Raw genomic sequence first — 21,017 nt, 5'->3', positions numbered from 1 at the left:
TACGTTACATAATTCGCCAGCTACTTATTAAATATGAATGTAATTTGATTTTTTAGTTCGATGCAAATTGGTATTTTAAGTTTCCAAGATATTTTATCGTAATTCTAAGTTCCAAAATCGCAACTATAATATGGAAAATTGAAAACTGCGATGTGACTAAAAGATATGTAATATGACGTTTACCCTTGTACAGGAATGATATTTTAGAAAGAAAAATATATTTTTAGATATTAATTGATGAGCATAAATTGTTCATTGAGCCACCGAATCAATTGGTGAAACGAAAAAACGATACTCGTCCAGAACTCACGGCTTATCCAGAAATGGATTTGGTTATATTTATTACGATAATTATTGATGTTATTAATGCTTAGTGCTGGCTCGTCAGTTATATTAAATCTATGATGTATACCTATTTACCATTGTTCCGCAGCTGTTTGTATCAACTCTTTTATTTGTATGGGCTAATGATGATCTCTGTAAAGTGGAGTCTGATGCAAGCATGTTCCGATTCTACTCTAAGTATAAAGTTTCTACTCGTTGAGCTTTTTGTACTGCAACATTACGAGATGCTTTTTTTGCTTTGAAAAAAAAAAAAAGAACACGTAACTATAGTAAGAGACCAATAGATAAACATTTAACGGTGCTCCGATCCAATTCTAATAATAGAACTACGAATTATATACCAAAATCCTGTAACTTGCTCGAATCATTAGATTTCCAAAATGCATTAAATTTACTATAAAGTACTCGATTATAGGTAGATAGAGATAGGCTATAGGTAGGAATGATCAAATATTGTATTCCTCTTGATTGTATATAATATTATGATTTCAAACAAAAAAATGTATTCAAATTACCCAATTCTGTATACCTTTTGACTTACTAAAGGTGCGTTTCGAATACCCCTTGATAGTTCCATATAGTGTAGGTACCTATAATACCCATACAATTTAAATTTAGAACACTCAATTGAATCTGTTAACATTTTTCCTGTGTTATGTTTGGGGAAAATGTTTATTTCTTTAATCGACCTGTTAAATTGGACACCTATTAAATTGTGTTAGATCATTTCCTATGTAAATAATAAAAATACTTGACACTTACTTTATTATTATAAACTGAATTAAGCCTATTTTTAGGAACTGTGAAACGAATTTACAACTGCTCATTTAATATTGATGGTAATATGTTAAACTTGCACTATTTAGGAACACTTACTAGGCTTTTTGGAAGATTACAACTAATTAATTGTTGGCGAGAACCAGGATATTCGTATGGATATGACTAAATAATGAGTTATGAGTATACGTGACCTGAGCTCCAAAAGCCAAGAACGAAGAAATTAATTTTTAATTGTGCTTGAAAGAAAGTTTTTTTTGTCGTTAACAAAATAGAGTTTCATCTTAAATTTAAAAAAAAATATAGATTATTAATTATGAACTTGCATAACATACATTATGTGTACAATAAACGTACCTACATCGGTTATCTGCACATATACTTGTATGTAAGCTATATATTACCCACCTCCATAATATAATAATCCCATATAAAAATACATTTGCTTGCTAAAATTGACCTGATAGTCGAGAACTGAGCGGTGGAAACGAAGTGAATTTTGTTGAATTTTTATTTTAATTCCTATGACATAACGCAAAAATAAAATTGAGAATTTAATAAATACGGCAGACAATAGGACTTAGCTTCTAGTTGGGAATACACAATATAATACACATGGGTACCTATTGCAGAATAAATAAACCGCAGACGGGCTGATGCAGTTGTCCGTCTATAGGGTAAATCGCTATATAATAATGATGACCCATTGGACCGGTGTCAATTTTTTTTCATTATTATTCAGTGTGCATTGTGACTGACTACTGCTAGCTGCGATGGCAGTTCGTTATAAAATGCAATTACTTTCGAAGAAAAAAAATCCTAATCTTTGTATACAGATAGGTACAATACAAATATTTTATTATTGTAAATATGCCATTATTATATAGGTGATGTATAGGCATCGCCGTTTGAATCAACATCGGACGAAACATTGGTAACCGATCGGCCAATCCATCATTTTCATCCGTACGGAAATCTTTTATATTACGACTGCGACGAGATTAATGATGGTGTCACGAAATCAAAGTTTATAAAAAATATATTTAAATATTGACTTTTTAAATAAATAATAATGAAAACTGGGAAACTCGCTCTGATGTAAATTAGGTTTCGAGTGTATAGCTGCCCTGCCATTAAGTAGGTCACTGTAATTGATGTGCCTTCATAATATATTGTAGTATTGTACCATATTTGGTAAACATTTCAAGTCGCACGATATTATTATTCCCTTCTGAATTACATTTAAGAAACAAAATCAATTAAACAAATCGACTCTGGAGGTGTTGCGTAAATATTCCCATTTTCAGGTGTTTTTATTGTTAGTTTTTTTCTCAGTTATTCAGAAAAATATTAATAATTTCCTGCTTATGACCATCAATGTGAAAATTGGAGCAAATTGTTTGCTTCAAAACATGATGACAAATGACAATAAACATAGTTTAAGTATATTTTTTTTAAATATTTTATCAACCGTTTGTTGAGCTTATGCACTTCTTGAATGTTGAAACGTTTATAATTAATACAATTATTATTATTTATTTATATATATAATATATATATCATTTATTCGTTTAGATTACATTAATAATATTATAATACTTTAATGCTAAATGAATTTGTATACAATCATTTTATAAGATCATATAAAATCAAAACTACTGATCACAGATATTAATTAAAACGTAAACAATATGTTTGTAAAACACAAACTTTAACATTGTATAGTTAAAGTGTTACAGTGATTATGTATAATATATACTATAGTTAGTATACAAACAAATCAATTTTTTTTTTTTTAATGTTGAACAATACTTCTACGATATATCGATACGAACAGCGCCACGGCTTACACAACCGACAAATAATATTTGCCCGAATAACTGAAAAAAATTTTAAAAATATATGTTGAATCCACAGTACTTTGCTTTTAATCGTATTAATAAAAAGTATTTTAGTATTTAACGATAGAACAAAAATAGTTTTAAAACCACAATCCAACCAGTGATACATAATAAAACATAAAAATAATACAATCGTAGCTATTATTACTAAAAAACAAATACCTCGAATTTGCGAATTCGCCCATGTACGTGTAATTCTCGGGATCTTCGCATTTGGACTGCTCGTAATCTTTCCAACTGTCGCATTTGATCGATTTGAATTCGTCTTTGGACCGAATGGACCGAGCATACAACTCATAGGCTCTATAATGACTACACACCTCGCCGTACACTAAAAAATATATCAAACTCGTGATAATATACACAGTTGAGCTTTATAGGTTTTTTATTAGTAGACAATAGATGTATAAATTCGTTTTTGTAGGTCTCTGATCGCAGTTTCCGTGTTATTACTATGTGTATCGATGAACCACCTGCCATTACGTAATATATATTTATTGTATTTTAAGATGCAATACCTGTTTCGTCAATGTTACAAAAGCACGCATCATAACATGCATTGATTTTGACTTGACATGGCATGCAAAATGTCAAAAACTCACTAAAGATGATATTGATTACTTAAAAGAAGCTAATAACGTATATGACGATGTAGCAAATGCCCCAGCCCCAAAAGATTCTTTCTCAGACTTTAAAATCCAACCAACCCAGAAAATGTTGATCTATTTGATATCAAAGAAATTCTACAACTCAAGGATAGCTTTCAACATGTCAAGGACGATACAGTCAAAAATGTTGATAATCTGAATACTAAATTTAACACTATTGATAATTATTCTATAGTTATTCATTGTCAGCTATAATATTTTTCAAGCATTTTTTTTCAAATCTGTATCTTATTCTTACGCATCTATAGATGTGTAAAACAATAGATTTTGTTCTTTTCCCTTAACCACCATATTTTTTTATATTATTTCAGCTACATTTTTTAACAACTGTGGTCATACAAAAAATCAACATTTTCAGCATATTTTTGAAGATACCTATAGTTGTTTTACACAAATCCATAAAAGGTCGTCTTAAAAGTTTATATTATTACTATTGGATTATCTATATATACTAGATGTTTCCTTCACACTTTTCCGGGTATAGGGCATTCAATGTTTTTCAATTCTCTGGTCTAATTTTACATGTTTTTATTTTGTTCCGTTGCAAATAATTTTGTTCATACAAAATATCATGATTTTCATCATCTTTTTTAAACGGTAAAATTTAATATGATACCGGCAACAAATATTTTCAGAATGAATGTATATACCTAATACTATGGGTATGGTACTATATGAGGTGTATAATAAACCTACGCATATTCAAATTATACAATTATTATTGATCAGTGAACACACGTAGGTATTTTATATTCACCAAAAAAATAATATCACATAGGTTTCGCCCTTATTATTTACCGTTGCCAAATAATCGAGTTGACAGTATAGGTACGATATATAGTCGTATTGATCATACCTATTAATAGATATCATTATCATAATAATCATTATTATTATTGTTATTGTATGCTTATCTACCGTAATCGTATCCACAGCCCGGTTGTTTCGTGTTGCCACCATTCGGATAGAAATCGATAATTCCTATCGGCTTGTGCTGCCCCATCACCAGACGTGTCGTATGCACTACGTCCACGAATTGCGCATCTGTTCTGTCGAGTCTCTCGGCTGGTCGTTTGATGGAGAACATCGGTTTAGCAGGATCCAAGCCTGGAACGTGTATAGGTACGTCGTAAAAAAATCATTATAATATTAAATCTGTCATTTACTTATTATTCGTTTTTTTTTTTTTACACATTTTCTTATTATTCTTGTTCTAAATTGCTGTGTCTATATTACGCATTAATTATCGCATATTTTTTTCGAAATGTCGTCGGGTAAGTGGTTCTAGGTTAGAGTCAATGGTTACACCTATTTGTAATATGTAATATAAGTACAATTTCGGAATAAAACACTATCAGTGACGGGTTTGAAAACTCAAGGATGAAAAAATTGAATTTAATGACTGCAGTATATTATTACATTAAATAATACCAGTACAAGTGTGTAAACGTAAACACAATTGTAAACACAGAACGTGATTTATCCATCAGTAAATTAGATTTACTAATAATTATATACTGTGTGTTCTGTGTATGTGTGTATTTATTCCTTTCCAATTTAAAATCTAGAAGCATATTCGAGGAACCCATCCAAGTGGTCTATTGTCTACATACATCTATATTGTATGTATACAATATAACAATGACAAATTATATTTTCTGTTCGAAAAATGTACGGCTTGTTCAAGATGAAAATTATAGTATGAACATTTCCATTCGAAAAAAAAATAGAAACATCAAAACATTCAGTTCTGTATGGAATTTAACCCGATCTCTTACAAAATCCACACTATACTTTTATTTTTTATTATGATTGTTTTTTTTTTCTATTAGTCATTGTTATTGAGTTAAACAGTTTAATCTTTTGTCGAGTATCCACTCGATGTATTGAATCTAGTCATCAACAATATTTTTAAGAACTGTATCTATTATACCTGCACACGTTCGGCGCAAAATCTGCTTCAAATAATCGGGCACGGGCTTATATTTTGTAGTCAAACACGTTCGAATGGTCTTATTAGATTAAAAAATAATCATTTCTCGATTTCTAATGTGTTAAAAAAGTATGTATGTATAGATGTATTTGTACGATAAAGCATAAAGTAAACGTTATAAGCAAAACGATCGTTTTCAAAAATTTACAAACAATCAAATTCTTTAAAAAACAAAGATACGATAAATGTTAAAAGCTTCGTAACCAGTGCACTACATTTAAGTAAGTATTATATTATACACCTGTCTATTATCATATTGTGTTACATATACCTAGCTTATGTCTTTACCTACTTATACATATATTATATTATATTATCAAAGCCGTAGTCAAGGGGGGTGAACTCCACTCCCCCGAAATTTTTTTTGAAATAAGATTTAATTATTTTTCAAATAAAGATTAATTTAATTTAAATTATATTTTTATAGTTTCATATTTTATTATATAATATAAAATATTTATACTCTAAACCCCCCCCCCCTCCTCTAAATTTTTCTGGCCACGGCCTTGTATATTATTATGTTTTAATTTGAAATTATTTATTATAAATCAATGTACTAAATATTATAGCCATATATATTACACTGTCTGTTTAAAATTTTAATTTTAATTTCATTCCCTAAAATAAAAATCATTATTATTAGGTACCTATATTATTAGCATCATTATTCTATCGGAAAACGTTAACATATGTAACTCAAAATAAATTAGTAGCAATCGATATCGCATTTACATATTATTATATTATATTACCAGTGATCCTGTGCACGTTTCCCTCAAGACGTTTACCGGCATAACCAGCGATGTGGGCTCCCATGCTAAAACCAATTATGTGTACATCGTCGTTGGTCTGAGGCGTGTTTTCCGTCATCGTCATTATCATTTCAGCTACATAGTTTCCGATGTCCTTGCACCGCAGCCGGGCCGTAAAGTAAGCAAAATCCAACGCAACCACGCTCCAGTCCACGCACACCACATTGTAATCGTACAACGCGAAATATTCTGAAAAAAATGTAATGCTTCAACATTGTTTGAAAGAAAATTCCAACAAAACCACAACTTGTACGCTGCCAGGTCTTAGAGTTAAATTTCTATCTAGGACCTATCGCGCTTATAAAATAAATTATTATACTTTGCCCCACCCCCTCCGCTTTATCAGCCTTCAAACATATAGAACATAACTTCATAATGTCAGCTCATTCACGACATCCACTTATTAGGTATCCTTATATGATTGGTCTGAACGGTATACTAAACTTAACTCACTTATTTCCTGCCAATCAATACAACAAAATAAATGCAATTATATAATTTATTTTGCATGATGTGAGTAATTATGGTAATGATTAGATTTAAAAGTTGAAGCCCAAATACATGAAATTCAATAAAATAAAATACTACATACTCGTATTATTATGATGCCCAAATGTTTGCGAATCCGAGAGGGAGGTCGATCTATATTTACAATTCACCCCCTCGGTTTTGCTTTGTGCAAATAGGTAGGTATATTTATATTATTTTTTCCTTCTCAATCTGTTTCATAAACATTTATATCGAACAATAAATGAATGCGTGTATTGGCATAAGGGAACGATTCACTGAATAAGGAATCTTCCCATTGAAGAAACTTCATAGTGCGGCGAGTATAATAAATTGTATATTTTATCTATTTTAATTATTATGTATAATTTTTTTTTTACTATAGTTATTCGAATGTCACTGATATATAGAACATAGTTTTATCAGTGATTTATGTGCAACAACATAACCTGCCGTGAGTAATCTACACTCATTGGGTTTGACTTTTGAGTACAATAAGTAGGTACCTATAGTGTTCCGACAAAATCCCATTTAAGTCCCTGGAAAGATAGGTCATATTTTTTAATTAATTTATCGGGACAAGTAAAATTGTTTGAGTTTTATAATCGTTTATTAAAATATTATTGTACGTTTTATCACATTACACTACATGTATAGGTACTTTATGTAGCTCTTGACGGTTTTTATAATATTATGGTGTCGACACACATCATCTCCACTGAACGAGTAACCTTGGATGTTTGGAGCACTCGACCAGATGGCCTGACAACTTATTCTTAGTAATGATTGAACAAATCAACAAAACTCGCTGAATGTGTCAATTAATCAAGTCTTCGATTGATTGATTGCGAAATAATCTAGTTTTGTCTCGACAAACCGTGACGCTCATCGAATTTTCCAGGCAGACAGTAAGTAAGAACCAAAAACCATTCGTCGTAATGAATCAGAACCGTACACAATGTACACATAAATACCTACTCAAAATATTGATTAAGGGGCCCGCACGTGACCTCTCAAAAACATAAATTACAGGAAAAATTCTCACGCCTTATAGAGTGATCTGATTTTGATCATTTCTGTTTGGTTTTTTTTTTTTAGCAAAAGAAACGCTACTCACATGGTGCATTGGACTTAGATTTAGATTTTGAAAATTCTATTTTTAAACCACATAATAATACGATTTTGAATATGATCAGTCTTCACAAACTTTTATTTCTTATTTTAAGCTACGAAATTAAAAATTCAAGTCCAATGCTCCCACTCACACCAATCATCATTTGCGACTAACACAAATGCCATGGGCGTCAAAATTGTCTAATTATTGCCCCTTATTAAAAACACACAAGCACACAAACAGCCAGTTATTTCGACCAAAATGTTCCAATCTTTTGTCAATCATACCGATGGGCGATGGCCCCAGTCCATATGGTTATGATTTTGTAAAGTGATTTGATTTAGTCTTATGTCTACTTAAATTCAGGTTCACAAGAGTTTTCAAAAATTTTCTTTGATTGATAAAAATTGTATGACATTTTAAATGTTGTTTATTCGAAACTCAAATGAAATATTACCTAAAACACAGGCTAATCAATCTCAAGCAGACATATACTCAAATCATATTCATAAGTCTCATCAAGATATTGTTTCACCGCCGGTATGATTAACAAAGAATACATGCAAATGAGCATAAATTGTTTATCGATCACGGACAGAACGTCGAGGTGGTGACTTGTACGTGCGAAAGGCACAGTAAACATACACTAATAATCACATTTACATAACCCGCAGGCGTGCAATTTTAAATTGTACATTTTGGATCTCCTTAATAACTGTCCATTTGCAATCTCAATAACCCAATTTTAGCGCTTGGCACTCAAACCGACTGCACCGACAAGTAACAACAATAATAAATATAAATTATATTTAGCCAATAGGTACTCACCGGTCTTCAAAGTCAAACAGACGCTCTGGTCGTCTTCGCTGTCGCCCAACCAACCGTGAATCACGATTTTGGTCGGTTTTCCGCCATCAAAGCCCGACGATTTCAAAGATTGCAGGTCGTCTGGCACCAGCCTGCGACTGTTGTTGGGGCGCACTCTGCGAACAAAATTCAAAGATTGTCAAGTTCACGACCGCTGCGCAAAGATGGCGCTGGTCGTTCCGAGAAACAAAAAATAATAAGACTATTACGTCCATCGTCGCGTGTGACAGTAGAAAACAAACTTCCCGTGTTCGCGTTCTACCAATTTTAAGTACCTGGTGCACTAATACTGTCAAAGGGAATGGACAACGAGGAGAAACAAGTTAGTGCCCAAAATATTAATTTATTTTTTCATTCAATAGCGCCTCTGTGCCGTATAACATGTAAATAGTAAATTTAACGTCATATATTATATATAATATTTTTTATTTTCACCGATTTCGGATATTGATGGATTTGATGAACCATAACCAGAGAAAATCAACTCGGCTCGAATAGAACGGATGATAAATTATTCGTCACATCGTTTCGGGAAGTTTTTACTATCCAAGTATACTCTGAAAAGGATTGATGTGCTTGCCGGGTTGCCAGGCGCATTGCAACGTGATGCGTATAATGTTTTTTAATAGTGAGAGTAAATTTTTTTCACAGAGTTGATCTCCTCGAAACACGTTTGTCGCATATTCCGTTCTGAATATCTGAATTCTCGTGACGATGATGACGACGCAGTGAAGATCGAGAATAAATAGTGTGGTCACTGATACTTTAAATTAAAATAGGAATGGTGGCGATCCGCGACTGACCCGAAATAACACTCTATAAGCTTTCCCCCCATATGGGCCATCATAATATACCTATATTATGATCACACGATTGCAGGCTAATGAGTGTTCAACCGTATATTAAAATCAGTATTGGCGACAACTAGTGAGCTCGTGACGTGTAAGCTCCCGCCGTGAAAATGATAAAAATAATGTATGCATATAAGAGGAGAGGTTCAAAAGTTCCATCTAGACGTTAATTAGAAATTAGAAATTGAACGCAGATATAGGTTACCCTCGCAGAACATAAATCCTTATTATTAAGAGAGAAAATATAAATGTGTATGATATAAAAAAATACATAAATGCATTTATTTTTTTGTTTTCGTCGTTTGAAGATTTCTCGAACATCGCGAATCACGCGTTCAACATAATAATAAACCACTGGTTGTGTGAGACAATAACTTTTTTTACGAATGTCAGGTACCTATTTTTTTTTAGAATTATGACATTACTTAAATTGCAATCTTTTACAAAATTACAAAGTTAATAATTTTTTTTTTTTAACTCTTCGAAGTATGCATATTATAATAAGTATTTATGTATGATACAATAATACATTAATACATTAATACATGCGATAATTATGTAATAATCATACATTTAATATTTAGGTAAAAGGTAATAACCTGATAAGTAAAGTAACTACAATTGTAGATAGATCTACAACCTTGTACCCATAATCATAAACAATGAAAGACGAGAAGAATAAGAATATTTATCCTAAAAAAAAAATGAAAACTGTAATATTATAAATGAAAACCATTATCATTTATGGAGTTTATCAAAAATGAATGGTGATTAAATAATGTTTGTTATCAATGTTTTAAATATATTTTATTAATTCCGTTGAACGGTTATAACTTATAACTTATAACTTATGGGCAATTCCTGTGGTGGCAATTTAGTCCTTACAACCTTGCATGTTTCTTGTTATATTTTTATAATTATTATTTGGGACTAATTTATAAGACATCTTTGACAAAAAAAACTACCTATGTTTATTGATCCGTCTAATACCAGTATTACCTCAACACAAATCCTCAACAAAAGTCAACCCCACCTATGCACGCTTATGTTTAAAACTTTTTAATAGCGAGTATAATAAGCTATATGGAATATTAATTATTCAGTTTTATTAAAACTATTGCGCATATTAATTAGGTATAGGAATGAATATTTTTTATTTTGGTATTATGAAGTAACTCCACTGTTTCTTTTCAAGCCTCTGCTACGAACTGTGTTTTTGATCAATTAAATCTGAAAAACAGCTGTCGTCGGAGCAAAACAACGGTTTCATTTCATCCCTAACCCTTACTTTGTATACAACCAAAACGTCACAGATTCGTTAACGCTGACGAGAGAAGAGTCCATTGTAGATTCGTAGTTTTCTGAAATTTTGCCGCGAAATAAATCGTCGAATGAGTTCACTTGAGTCGATGACACTGCAAGAATAAAATAAATATTTCAATACAACAGTCTATACAATATATTATAACAATTATAGTACCTCCGTGGCCGTACGCGCGTATACATACAACGTCACATCTTTAGGTAATAATTAATAATATACAGCGGTCGCCGATATTATTGGACTCACGGCAAAAGGCTACTGACAATTGACTCAATCACCTATTGGACTCAAAACGGCTGGTCCCGATTTGCACGTGAACTAACGCACAGCACACACCAGTTAATGGGGTCATTTTGAATAGAAGAAGGGAAAATCCAATCAACTTTTTATATATTTTTACCAATAATTTATTATTTACATAGCTTATTACAATGGTTTACTACTTTATTTTTGAATGAACAAAATTGTTTCTATTAAATATCAATACATTATTTATACTGTTATACATTTAAATGCTGAAATCTCAATAAACATTTTTTAAGTAAATAAGTATATATTTTTAATTTTGTTGGGGCCTTCTGCCTCATTGACTCGTTCGGTTAATGGTGAGCCCAATGGTCTGGTCCTAACGTGAGTCTAATAAGCGGCGACCACTGTATATACATTATTGTTAAATCATCGTTTAATATACTATCGAGAAAATGTTCAGTATAAACATATAGTTGCATCGACATTATAAAAACGAACATCTCCTGTACACAATATATATTATGTATCTCGTATGGTAAACGACACTTGTTGAGTATTGTCAATGTCGCGTTCGATGAATAGTTTGTGCGAATGTGCATAATATAATATAAGATATTATGATATATACTGACAATGCGCTTACCTACATCCGTTACGGCGATGACGATTGCCAATTTGAATTATATGAATTCAAATCATACACCGATACGCACACGGATGCGGTATTTTTAAACAGAAAATATTTACAATAATATACAGTGAGTATAATATGTTTTGTTGCAATGAATACTGTACTTGGCATGATGGTCGCTTAAATGCATTATATACTGCTACGAATGGAACACGAGATTTGATTTTGAATCGTTTTTCTATAATTACATAGTATGAAAAGTATCACCTCGTGACAAATCTCTTTTGAGGCAGCTGATGCATTTAAATGTTTAACTCGTACACAATGGTGTCAATATCAACGGTGCTAACCTATATTGTTGGCTTACCTTTTTATACATACACCGGAGAAACGTTACGATTTTATCTTTACGATTGCTTGGTGGTCAAAACAACGATTTAGTGAAGAAGCGACATAATCATGATGAACGCTTTTCTCCCCTGTCAATAGGACCTGCACAAACTAATATGGTGGTGAACGGTATTTACCTTAATTGGAAATGTGCATTCGTAGTGATTATTCAGACAACGACACAATGTCGTGTAATGCACGCGGGTACACTAGCTTTATTTTTTGATATTGAGGTTATACGTGACTGTATTTTCCAGGACACTGCAGCGATTTTCCGCTGAGTGCTACGACTATATAATATCTATAATTATATATTTAACAGCAAGCCCTATATGGTTCGGAAGGTTTCTGTCATGACATGATTTTTTTTTTCTATCAGCTGTTTAAAATAACATGTTCGTATGTTCGTTGACGAAATTATTATGATCATTTAAGACCATTATTTTATTTTTGTAAGCACGATAAGCCTTATTGATGGTTTATACATATTACAGGAATTCAACATTTTGTTATAATTATTTCATTAAAGTTATTATTTAAAACATAAAAGAAGTGAGAAAAAATACAATCTATAATATGATCGTTCTAATACTCTCTGCAGGTTTCCATACGCGTAATATTTATTAATCGAATACGATAAGACTTATAATCAACCATTAACGTCATATAATATACCTACTATGCTATTTCCCAAATGATTCAATACATTCTGACTATAATATATTATGTCTTACATTATCATAGACGCTATTGAAACGATATACAAGAATATACAATACACATGATAGGTACAAAACATATTGTATGAAGTACAATATAAATAAGTGTGTAAGACAAGTAAATTGATTAGTAATTATATTGGCAATCGTGCGATGTATGCATAAAAAGCTAAATAATACACTAAAAACCCTGCAATGATACTTCTTTATATTATTTAAGTGTTAAAGTGTGTGTACACGGGTTGTCACAAAAGGTGGTTATGGGGGTTGAAATTCCTCCCGAGTTGCTATTTCAAGGATTTTTCTCGTTTATAATAGTTAATCTACCCAAAAGGAATAGTTACTTATAGGTAATGTTCTCAAACAGTACTTGCCTACAATAATATTATACTTTACATTATTATGTTCTAAGCCGTTCAATTCATTTTGGCACTCGGCAACCGTTACGATTTTTTACAAAAAGTGATCCAAAAACTATATTATGAAATATACTGAAAAAAATATCACAATTTCGATGACTAAGTCATTAAGATATATAGAGTGCCTGGACGGGGGTTATACCGAGGTAATGGTTTATCACTTGTTCGAACGAATATTACTTTTACATGACTTTGTGTGACTTAATAATAGGTAGGTATATAAGTGAAAATTTCATATTTTTTTTCATCCCTGCAGCCTGTATGGTGCGAGTGTGTTTATTGAGACAAATATTAAGTCCTATTAAAAGATAATGTTGGATTCGGTACCCATTTAGTGGTTAGACCAACAACGGTGTTGGTAACAAAAATAACCTATACAGGTACCTAAGTCGTATCCTCACATATGTGAAAACGAAAATCAACACGTTTGATAAAAAAATACTTAATGTATTATTATCTAGGTACATGGAACGGTGATGTATGATTGATTGTGTCAAGGTCACATACTACCGTAATGGATTTATACGTGTCGTGTGTGTATGTGTATATGCAAGTGTAATGTTACTGTCAATTAACAAGTTTAATGTGGTGAATATCGTAACATATATAATATTATGTCTGTATATATAATAATATGTACTGACGGTGAAATATAGTAAAACTGAGATAAGTTTTTGTAAAATTAAAATAATAATAAGTAAGTTTAACAAGATAATAATTATTATACAAATATTAATATTCTAACGAATTTACTATTCAAAATAAGCATTCAATTGAATGCTACTTTTATAAAATACAAGTATTCGTATACCTATTGAATAATGTTTACTGTTTTTTTTTTTTTAATAGTGAAAATCGATGATGGTGTGTCTTATATTACAGCAATATCACTGCAATAGATTACATGAGCTTCGGCATACCTACCTGCCCCCGGAGTAACGTTATTGTTTAAGTCATCGAGACCATCGTAAGAACTGTGTAAAGAGTTCAAACTTTAAAATATACATAGGAAATTTACAAAAAATGTGTTTGACTAAAGACAAACGATACTGAACCGTCGGCTTTAAATCGAGCTAATATAGTAATTTAATCTTATCATTCGGTTAGAATTTGTAACAATAATATATTACGTTTGCAGTCACCCGCAGCGAATCATCAATAATTATATTACTCGACTCGTCAATAATATATTATTGTTATGCATCGAAAACTGGGCGACGTATTCGCACTGGTTACGAGCGATTTTCGTCAACGTAAATGACACGCAAAAAGTTCGATATTTAGAAGGTGGGTATATGAAGCTTTAGTATATAACGCGTTACACAGTCCCCTCCCGAGGAAAGTTTGATTTACCGGGAAAACGGGTACCTATGGAAAAAATTTAAAAAAGTCGGTCAGAAATTCACAGGAATTAAGCACTAATTTTGCTCGAAAAAAATTGCAAAATTCAGATTTTGGAGTGGAGGGGTAACGTACGTATATGCATAATTAATGTATGCGCTACACAGTACCTATATAGGTATAGGTTGGTACTCGATCGTGCCACCGGTATAATATAATAATAATATACAGTATACACGTTTTCCTCTATCGTCTGTAGTTTACTGAACCGGGGTTGTCCATATATATTTTTAATGATTTTTTTTGGAGACACGGTCCAGAAGAGGAAGCGAGTTCTGCAGGGTTTCGGCTGAAACAATGATACAAATGGAAGGTAGCATTATCTGAACTCGTTCGGAACTGACGTGCGAAATTCCTGGTTTTTAATACCTACACGCTTGGAAGTTATGCTTTTTCGGTGAAACAAGACGTTTGTCAGATTTTTGTCGGTATAAAATGTATACCTATAACTACCACTGTATAATATAATAGTGAAAGCTCTGTTTCTCATCGCTCGAGCAGAAATCCAAAACAATTTGATGATAATAACGACAACACGATGACAATGAAGCGTACTAATATATACACACATCACGTACGACAATAGTGTTTTTTACAATAATTTACGGTCACCATGCTCATCACAATGAGCGCATATAGTATATGTAGCACCATAAGCGTGGGCACGGGGTAGTCATAGACACTTGTCTACTCTGAAAACTCTCCCCCCCACACACACACACCATCAATATTCAACAGTATCATGACAATCAATCATTTTATTTTTATTATTAAAATACATTTTTGATATAGTAAATACACAGTTAAATGAGATTACCCCATCCGACTCTGTGCACAACGTAGGCGTGGAAAAAAAATATCATATACGCATATGTGTGTGTGTGTGTGTGTGTGTGTGTGTGTGTGCGTGTGTGTTGTTATCATTCTACGACTACCCTGCCAAAAATTCCCGAGCACATTACACAATAATGTTTTATTATTATCGTAAACACAGTGATGGTCATGTGCTGTATGCGGCGACGGTCGAGAGAGACGAAGCCTCCGACACTCGCACACCGCTCGGTGCAGATCAATAACGCACACCACACGGGCATGATACATATTGTGGTACGACTATCGAATATTTATTTTTTATAATAAAATAATATTATTATTATCATCATAATATTTATGGTGACGCTTGTTCGTGTGTGAACGTGTTGCGCGCGTGATTGGACGTTTTTTACCTATACATATTCAACATCATCACGTCTGCCGAACTGTTCGACTCGCGTGGTGAAGCCGATACCGTGTGCGTGAACACGAATATAATGATAATATATTAATAGTATTGTGACATTAAAATATGTGCACAGTGGTGTAATCAAAGGGGGGGGCATACACCCCATCCACCTACACCACCACCATTATTCTTACGTAATATTTTTGACAAATACTGCGAGATATGTAAAAAATAAATATTTACCGCTTTTATAAAAAAAATCTCCCAGAATAATCAAACTATTAGATTTGATCTTGGACACAATATTATAAATAGGTATAAATGGGTAAGAAGTACCTAAGAATATTTTTTTCCGTAATATACGATGGTCCAGGTTGTCGGAATGTAATATTATTAAGCATATATAACACTAGTCGCTTGACTGTTCTGAAGGTGGATTACCAGAGTGTCGTATTTACGAGCAGTGCAGAGTTCCGATATAGATTTCCGGAGACGTACGTTTTCCCGAAGCTGCTCATAATCGAAAAAAAGTAATAATAAACACTCGCATCATCGAGGAAGTCAAACTGCAGGGACGGAGTAACGCAGTCGGGTATGGAATAAAGTGGAGGGGTGGACTAGACATACAAGACAATGAGCATCTATGTACACGACAGTGTACAACTCGTGTAAATGTATATGAATCGAATACTTATAATTTTTAAAAGTGATTTAAAAATACATTATAAGTTATATCTGTATAATATATTTTAGATACTACACGCCCATCTCAATTGTATAAGCCTATTCAGCATTGCACATTTTTTTTAAAGAAAATAACTATAATACATGATAAGTGCAATATGTCCTTGGAATAGTATCTAAGAAAGGTTTGCGCTCGCATACCTATAATCTTTTATTCTTTTATTCCACCTGTAAACACCTATATTGGTGCAGGTTGAAATGGCCACGGACTTCCCAGTGCACACACTTCTCCAATTTAGTTCTAAAAAAAAAATATAACTCAATAATTGAAGAATATGAATTTTTGTCCAAATTGTATTCGGCTATAGTAAAATGAGTGTATGTTATATATGTTTATGCTGGGGCGTTGCCAGTTTGAACGCAAAGGGCACCCTACACAAGAATTACCTAAAGTCATTTGATCAAACTTTTTTGCCCATTTGAGCTCGATTACAATTTCTACCTTAGAATTACAATAGATCGTTTGAACTAGTTTTGTATTTAATTTGTCTACCTAGTTTATTTGAGCGCATTCGATTTTTACTAATTCGTGTAAGACGAGAATTGTTATGTCAATAAAAAAATCATAACTCATTATAAACGAGCATTTTTTTTATTATAAATTCTTCAATAAAACTTGTTAATAGAAGGTATTATTTATTTAATAATTTTAGTTAATTGATATTTACCCATCATCAATTAAACACTTATTCCGGTTGTCACTATATTATATAACTTTTTGCAGCACTTCCATCATGTACTTAATTATAATACTTATGAACAAATGAATAATTAATGACAGTTGAAATGTTTTATCTAAATGTAGACTAACAATGATATCATAGACGTACTAGAAATGATAAGCTTTAAGCCTATAATCTATTTATATACATAAATGTCTGTCTGTCGGTCTGTCTGTGTGTCTGTCTGTCCTTTATGCCTACCTAAACGGCTGCACCTATTTTGTTGAAACGTTTTGTGTATGTTTGAATGGTTCCCTGGATGTTTTGGATTCACAATTGGACCCAATAGGTTCCAACCCGGGGAGGTGCATTGGTTGATCGAGTAAATCAGGTATAAGCATGCATCAAATCGAATTTTCGTACATTGCCTTCCAAGGTGGCTGAGTTGCACTTCTAGCCGCTCATCGGAGTTTGATTGTGGAATCAAGTTAAACAATTAAATTAAAATAAAACATTATTCATATACCACAGGTGGATTGCCTACCTAAAATCCTATAATATACTAATCGCATTATCACCAGCGAGTCTCATATGGAGTTTGAATTTTTAACAGACAACGAAATGAAGGGGATCAACTAGTATAATATTTATACATATAAGGTAATTCAAATATTTTACAAACCTTAACATTTGGACTATCCAATTTATCTTTTCATCCACTCGAATAAAATAGTAGTTTCCAAAGTGTGTCTAGAAATTACCTTTATATGCCAATGACCAAGAATAAATCTCCTATCTCGAGTTTTCAAAAATATCCTATCTGGAAAATCAGACTCGCCTACCCTCTTATCCTTGATGGTTTTGATTTACCTTAACGATTTTTCCGATATTCTATCCCTTTTGCCATTCCACTATTAAACTATATAGTTAAATGAACCCAATGTGGACCCCTCTTCCTCTTTTTAAAATTTTAAATAATATTGTTGTATTTTGTAAATTAGTATTGTTCTTGTTATCGTATTTATAAATATACTTGTATAAGAACTCAATCAGTCAAATCTAAATAGATAAGTAAATACTATGTCCAAAATAAGGTATCACCCGATTGCGTCCTGAGAAAAAAAGATCATATTTTGTATCCATGGCCCGAATGTATCCTAGTTAATTTAAGTTATCCAGGGTGCATACCACTATATACCACAGGTGGTTATTTTTATTTATTTTATTATTTTAGGTTGCACACATTTTTTCACATTCTCAGAATTCGGGTGAGTGTACTAATAATTTGTTATAACATTTTTTTTATTTGTAGAAGGTATCTATAATTTAACTTCACATTCTTTTTAAATTGAAAACACTGCTAATTAATTAACTAATTAACAATAGTAACTACTCGTCCACTATAGCATTACTTAGCCCATCAGTTCACCACCCACCAGTCGCCAGTTTTGTGTATAGTAGGTATTCAAACTTATTGAACTATAAACGAGCATTGTTATAGTCTGTAGTTATCCACTGCAGCAGTTACTATCGGAGTCAAAATTCACTATGTTTACAGCCGTTAATTACGTAAATAATAGAATAGTGTACATTTGTACTATCATAGTTGATCGTCGGTTCTATGCCTAAGAGTTTTGTCTGCTGACTGAAGGACGGAGGTACTCAGCCACTAAGATTATGTTCAATATAAATATTGTCGATAAGACTGCGAACGAACTCGGGTTATGAAAAAGGTAAAAATTAAAAACGTCAAGTACTCCAGACATAGCGAATAAAACGGCTTAGCCTAGCCTGGCATAACACACACAAATTGGTCATTGAAATCGCGCTCGTATTATGACCAACGGATATGCATATCTAAGCACTTTAAAACATCCGACTTCCGTTTATCATGTTATAAAACGTAAATAAATGTATTTAAATATATAACCATAATATTATGTATAAATGGTACTTGGAAATTAGAACTATTCATATTGTATTGAGATGCTTCGTCAAGAAATAATAATAAACATAATAATCGATCGCTTTGCAAATTATAATATTATATAGATAGGTGCCCAATTTAATTATTACTATTTACGAACGACGTCAATGAAATTAAATAACAAGCTATCTTATGTCTAGAAATGTATATAAAATGAATTGTATAAGTATATAAAAAAAGAGAAATGTGTATTACATGTGTGATACTGCAAAGTGCGGGTACCTACCTACTTGCATAAAGTATTCAAAAACGTATGAGGAAAATATCTGTGCGTGATCTACATTTTTAATTAATGACCTCTCCCGGATCTATTCGTGTCCTCCTTTTTTATACCGCGATTCCCAATTGTTTCAGAATAATTCAATTTAACCCGACAATATAATAATATTATGCACAGGAACGATTACAATATACGACCAGCATAGCAATATTACTATGTATTTAGAATATTATTATTATTATTACAGACGTGGCTTTTGTGAGGTGGACAAAATGGTTTGAAAATGTGTCGGAAAAACGTTTGGAAAATTCATATTTTTAAAAAGGTCGTGTTATAATGTAATGCATATGTATAATCTAGCATTATTATGCATATATATATATATAGGTACGTGACTCGCTCGCTATATTTACTCGCACAACAAACAAACACGATAATCTCACACTCTCACCACTCGGTTCCTTCGCAGATTTATCTCTCTTCGATGAATAATAATATATTTATATATATTAAAATTGTGTAACAACGGTGAAGTAAAAATGTGCCACGCATTAATGACCGTGGAGGCATATTATAATAATATAGATAGGTGCTACTGATTTGGTTTCGTCGACCCGAAGCGTTGAGAACACAATATATATTCGTGTTTGAATTTCGTTCGTTATATTGGTGTCGACGATGTATATACATTTTTTTTAACGGAAAATCGACAGAGGTTCATCACGTACACCATCTCACTGCTCATAATAGTATATTCATAAATAATTGTATAAGTACATTAGGTAATTAATAAATAAATTGTCATAATATCGTTGGAATAACCGTACCGTTACCGATTAAACATTTAAAAAAAAAACCATAGGTATCTACATAATATGTGAGATTCGAGAACAAAAGTCCAATTTTACTACGCTGGTTGTACTTACCGTAGTACGATACCTGCAGCAGGCAAAGGAGAAAAAGCTGAAAGCGGCCGAGTGATGACAGCATCTTGTCTGCAAAAATGTCGCAGCTGTAGTGGGGTATACCGAGGTATAGTAAGTGGTCGCCTCTCGAATTGCAAACGGAAAATGCTAGTATAATATGTCGTCGGACGACTCGGTGGTTTTCTCATTCAGACTATATTGTACACTATAATATTATTATTATTGTAATACCTGCGGCTCGGATCAGCGCACTCGAACAGCAAAACGATACAGATAAAAAATCAATTA

General features: G+C 32.3%; 1 protein-coding gene across 1 annotated transcript; it reads right to left on the bottom strand.

Moving 5' to 3' along the window:
• Window positions 1-2,869: 2,869 nt before the first annotated feature.
• On the bottom strand, window positions 2,870-20,972 carry LOC111033840 (lipase member H-A-like). Its single transcript, XM_022314772.1, has 7 exons — window positions 20,730-20,972; window positions 11,124-11,250; window positions 8,946-9,100; window positions 6,437-6,685; window positions 4,610-4,798; window positions 3,186-3,354; window positions 2,870-3,002 (listed from the first exon to the last, which is right to left on the bottom strand). Exons 1-7 carry the CDS (start codon window positions 20,791-20,793, stop codon window positions 2,969-2,971), a joined length of 987 nt encoding a protein of 328 aa, XP_022170464.1. The 5' UTR covers window positions 20,794-20,972; the 3' UTR covers window positions 2,870-2,968.
• Between the last annotated feature and the right edge of the window lie 45 nt (window positions 20,973-21,017).

Source organism: Myzus persicae, unplaced genomic scaffold (assembly GCF_001856785.1).
Source record: "Myzus persicae strain clone G006 unplaced genomic scaffold, MPER_G0061.0, whole genome shotgun sequence".
Classification (NCBI taxonomy): domain Eukaryota; kingdom Metazoa; phylum Arthropoda; class Insecta; order Hemiptera; family Aphididae; genus Myzus; species Myzus persicae.
This window is presented reverse-complemented; position numbering and strand designations above follow the sequence as displayed.

Coding starts and splice junctions, on each gene's coding strand:
- LOC111033840 (XM_022314772.1), bottom strand. CDS start 20,793: ATGCTGTCATCACTCGGCCGCTTTCAGCTTTTTCTCCTTTGCCTGCTG. Junction 6,686..8,945: donor CTGTTTGACTTTGAAGACCG/GTGAGTACCTAT, acceptor CATTTTTTTCAG/AATATTTCGCGTTGTACGAT. Junction 3,003..3,185: donor GGCGAATTCGCAAATTCGAG/GTATTTGTTTTT, acceptor AATTTTTTTCAG/TTATTCGGGCAAATATTATT.